Raw genomic sequence first — 5,070 nt, 5'->3', positions numbered from 1 at the left:
TCGCCCAGGCTGGAGTGCAGTGGCCGGATCTCAGCTCACTGCAAGCTCCGCCTCCCGGGTTCACGCCATTCTCCTGTCTCAGCCTCCCCAGTAGCTGGGACTACAGGCGCCCGCCAGGTCGCCCGGCTAGTTTTTTGTATTTTTTTAGTAGAGACGGGGTTTCACCATGTTAGCCAGGATGGTCTTGATCTCCTGACCTCGTGATCCGCCCGTCTCGGCCTCCCAAAGTGCTGGGATTACAGGCTTGAGCCACCGCGCCCGGCCTCTCCTTCTTAAGAAATAAAGCTCTCCTTTCTAAATTTATAAACTGTGTGATTTTTAAGTTAACATTATCTTTTGCTACTACCAAAAATGTAGGACAGGAAGTTTTATTCCAAGCTAACTCTTCCAGAGTCTTGAAGTCTTCCTGCAGAGTAGATTGTTGATGAACGATTATAGAAAAAAAAAGAATGAATGAATTAACGAATGAATAAGTGGATGAATGACGGAAGAACCAACAGTGAATGAATGGAGAGAAAGCCTCAAGGGGGCCCGCGGGTACGCTGTGCTGCGGGGCATGCCCACCAGGTGGCGCTGCCAGCGGCGGGGGGGCCTGGTCAGACGGGCCGCGCCGCTCTTGCCGTGGGTGCAGACGGCGGCGCCGGGACGGGCGTGGGGGGTAGGGCGAGTCATATGACCCGCTTAGCTTCCTGGCTCTGGCCGCTGCTGCCCGCCGGTGTCCGCCCGCGTCGCGCCGGGGCACCGAGGAGCCGTTGGGGGGTCTAGGCGGAGGCCCGCTCGTGTGGAAGTCGTCGACGCCGCCGCTCGTCCGTCGTCCCGTCCGTCCTCGATCCCGGCCGCCATCATGCTGGCGCTCATCTCCCGCCTGCTGGACTGGTTCCGTTCGCTCTTTTGGAAGGAGGAGATGGAGCTGACGCTCGTGGGGCTGCAGTACTCGGGCAAGACCACCTTCGTCAATGTCATCGCGGTGAGTGCCCGCCCACGCTCTTGCCCGGGGCTCCGCAGCCCGGAGTCCGGCCCGACGCCTCTAGAAGGCCTGAGTTGGGGCTCCCCTCGGCGCGATGGGACTGATGGCGGGGGGGCGTGCGAAGCTGGGCCTGTCACCTCCCGAGGGCCAGAATTTGGAATTTCCCGCGTGTTGGCGGCGCGGGGAGTAGCACTGAGATCGGCAGCGGAAGGGTTAAGTCTGTGTAGACATTTTCCAAGGGCTGTGTCCTCAACGCCGCGGGGGCTCGGAAAGAGTTAAATTGGGCTCGTCATATTTTTTAAAGCACTTGGGGATTGGGGTTTCCATTGGGTTTGCCTAGTAGGGGCAGCCAAAGAGTTAAGTCCAGTCTGTCACTTTCCCAAAGGGTGGGATTTGGCAAATCCGTCAGCCCTATGAGAAAGCGTAAGCATTAAGATCCTCTCTTAAGTTGCCACTTTGGACCAATAGCCCCATTGTGAAAGCGGGAGACCAGTGTGGGCGCCTTCCTGAATTTTGTGGGCAGCTCGCCCCATCTAATTCAGTTACTTGTTTTCACCCCTCACCCAGGCGCGGAGACCAAGCTGATGGCTGAGCTCCAGCTAGCCCACAATACATAGTATTTATGAAGCTAAGAGTTAATTGTTTTAAGCGAGTAGATAAGATGGATCTGCAGTCAGCATAAAGTTAACTACCCTGCGAAAGCGGGGTTGGTCTTTCAATGGTGTTTTTCACTTGAAGAGAAAAGAAGGTACTGGACAGGTACATAGCTTAGCAGGCGCAGGGAATGGGTGGAAGGAAAATTGCACGGAGGACTTACATAGAATGTGGTGTTTATTCAGCAATGATTGAGTAGAAAGATGATTATTTCGTTTTGCTTGTTTGGTTGGTTGGGAAAGAAATAGGAGCGAAAGATTTCTCCTCGATCTTGATTTAGAGCCCAAGAGTTGCTGTGACTCAGTTTTAGCTGGTAGTGGCTTGTACACGCCAGGGGAGTTTTAGAACTGTTCTGAAGAGAGATGGCAGCAGTTCTTCCACCTTTTCAATGACTGTTGAAATCCTGAAGACTAGCTGTCCGACTGGTTAGATTACACAAGAATGATTCAAGCACAGCTTTCATGTTTGAGAAAATAGGTAACTTGTGATTCTTAGTCCTTGCAGTAATAAAGCAACAGGAGTGAGTAAGTCTTGGAGAAAAAGAGATTAGCAGAAACCCCAACGTCCTTTGAAGAATGGTGTGTGTAAGGAAGCTTTACCTGCTTGTTGTTCGGCTCCTTTTCTAATATTATTATTATTACTTTTTTTTTTTTTTTGAGACGGAGTTTCGCATTGTCCCCCAGGCTGGAGTGCAGTGGCGAGATCTCAGCTCACTGCAACCTCCACCTCCCAGGTTCAGGCGATTTTCCTGCCTTCACCTCCTGAGTAGCTGGGATTACAGAAGTCCTCCACCACGGCCGGCTAATTACTTTTAGTAGAGACGGGTTTTGCTGTGTTGCTCAGGCTTGTCTCAAACTCCTGACCTCATGTGATCCGCCCAACTTGAACCCTTAAATTGCTGGGATTACAGACGTGAGCCACCATGCCTGGCCACCTATTGTAATATTATGATTTTATGAGCTTCCACAGGAATAGAAGAGTGGAATGTGTATCTAATACCACTAATTTTTTTTTTTTTTTTTTTTTTCTGGTAGAGATAAGATCTTCCTATGTTGCCCAGGCCAGCCTTGAACTCCTGGGCTCAATCGAGCCTCCTGCCTTGGCCTCCTAAAGTGCTGGGATTACAGGCATGAGCCACTGTTCCTGGCCTAATACCACTAAAATTAATGAGGAAAAATGAACTTCAGATTACATATTTATATTAGAATTTTTTTCTTTTCCTTTTTTTTTTTGAAGGCAGGATCTTCGCCCAGACTGGAGTGCAGTGGTGCAGTCGTAGCTCACTGCAGCCTCCAACTCCTGGCTCATGTGTTCCTCCTTGCCTCGGCCTCCCAAGTAGCTGCGACTACAGGCACGTGCCACTACTGTGGCTGGCTATTTATTTATTTATTTAAAAAATTTTTTTTTATAGAGATGGGCTCTTGCTATGTTGCCAGGGCTGGTCTTGAACTCCTGGCCTCAAGCAGTCTTCCTGCCTTGGCCTTCCAGCGTACTGGGATTATAGGCTTGAACCATCACATCCGGCTATAACTTTTCTATAATATGGAAAAGATGAGGCATAAGCTTGAGTGAAGTTGAGCTCAGTTAACTAAATTTTCTCATATCCCCTTGAGCTGAGAATTGGAGTCATCTTGTAAATCTTGTTCTTTTGACAACATTGAATTAATGTATCATGTAGATAGGTGTATTAATACAGCCATTTGTATTTGTTGCAGTTAGGTCGTTATGCATGGGAAGTCTGAAAAGTTGAGCAAATCTTTGAGAAACTTCTTGCTGATTTTCATGCTTCTGTTTTCAGTAGACAGTGTAGCTTAATGAGCATGACCTTTGAAGTCAGACAACCCTGGATTTGAAATCTGGCTCTGCCACTTAGCAGCCTTATATCCTCTTTGAGTCCTTACTTTCCCATCTATTAAATGGAGGTAATGATATGTTTCTTACAGAGTTACTCTAGGGATTAAATGACATGAAAAATGTTAAGTGGCTAGCACTCATATTGGTCCACAGAAGGGGATAGGTAAATGGTAACTGTTGTTGTTATTTGTAATTGGGTGTACCCATTGAATGCAGGAACAATGGCTTGAAAAATACTGAGAAGGGGCTCAGGTAGTATCATTTTCTACTTTGAATCACTGTCTATCCAGATGTGGGCTGCAGTAGTGGATTTATGGATTGTGGAAAGTGATCGCATCATGTGTTCCCCCCGCCCCCCCATTAGATTATTATGCTTAACAACAACAAAACTAATGCAAAGCTGTTGAAGTCAAAGTGAACCAGTGGCTCCAGTATTATCTTTTTTTTTTTTTGAGATGGAGTCCTGCTCTGTTGCCCAGGCTGGAATGCAGTGGCGTGATCTTGGCTGACTGCAACCTCTGCCTCCTGGGTTCAGGCTATTCTTGTGCCTCAGCCTCCGGAGTAGCTGGGACTACAGGCGACTGCCACCACATCCAGCTAATTTTTGTATTTTTAGTAGAGATGGGGTTTCACCATGTTGGGCAGGCTGTTCTTGAACTCCTGGTCTCAAGTAATGTGCCTGCCTTGGTCTCCCAAAGTGCTGGGATTACAGGTGTGAGCCACTGTGCCTGGCCCACTGTTATCATTAGACTATCCTTTTTAAAATTGTAATGGTGTGGGTAGCTTCAGTTAAGAAAAAGAAAGTCACAAAGGTAAGGTGATAGATGTGTTAATTAGCTTGATTTAGCCATTCCACATGGTAAACATGTATCAGAACATCTTGTATTCCATAAATGTATACAGTTATGATTTGTCAATTAAAAGTAATACTAATTTAAAAAAGAAAAAAAAATCTGAGCTGTAATTGACTGATGCTTTTAAGATGCTGAAAAGAGGACCCCAGTAAATTTCATACTTTTTAACCTCAAGGCTCTAACCTAACCCCTGATTCTTATAGAATATATTGAGGATATAGTGATTAAAATCCAAGTTAGTGATTAAAGATGATTTTACAGATTTTTAGGTAGAAACAATGTGTCTAAAATAGTAAGCTTAGCCTTTTAAGAAATCAGCTGCACTTTTTGTATTGTATATAAAATGTTTACTTTATAGAATCAGAAATACAGATGTGTTGAGTACTACGTGTCACTCTAGAAAGTTGACCATTTATTCATTCAAATTTAAGAAGCAACTTCTCAGGTATGAAAAGCTTCAGCTGAAGCCAGTTTTCTTTTTGTAAAAGTCAACATTTTGTAAACAAATTAAAATGTCACTACATGTGCCTTAAACATTAAGGAAGATTTAATAGATGTCATTTAACTTACTCAAAAGGTTCATGAAGCTGAATTACTATTATATGTAGGGTTTGGTTTAAGTCTAAAAGATAATGCTGCTTAGTTACAGAATGCTCAGACTTAAAATGCTTTTCCTTAGGATTTTAAAACTGAAATGATACCTCATTTAATCCAATTTTATGTAGGGACACTTGGTATGTA

General features: G+C 45.4%; 1 protein-coding gene across 1 annotated transcript in view; it reads left to right on the top strand.

Annotated features, from left to right (window-relative positions):
- The first annotated feature begins 625 nt into the window (after positions 1–625).
- ARL8B (ARF like GTPase 8B) overlaps positions 626–5,070 on the top strand; it is a 55,313-nt gene continuing 50,868 nt past the window's right edge. Inside the window, 2 exon segments of the mRNA XM_017870713.1 lie at positions 626–804; positions 806–967. Coding sequence (XP_017726202.1) covers positions 673–804; positions 806–967 — 294 coding nt within the window. The 5' untranslated portion in view covers positions 626–672.

The sequence above is a fragment of the Rhinopithecus bieti genome, unplaced genomic scaffold (genome assembly GCF_001698545.2).
Source record: "Rhinopithecus bieti isolate Rb0 unplaced genomic scaffold, ASM169854v2 scaffold_5101, whole genome shotgun sequence".
NCBI lineage: Eukaryota > Metazoa > Chordata > Mammalia > Primates > Cercopithecidae > Rhinopithecus > Rhinopithecus bieti.
Note: the sequence above shows the minus strand (reverse complement) of the source record. Positions and strands in the feature narration are given on the sequence as shown.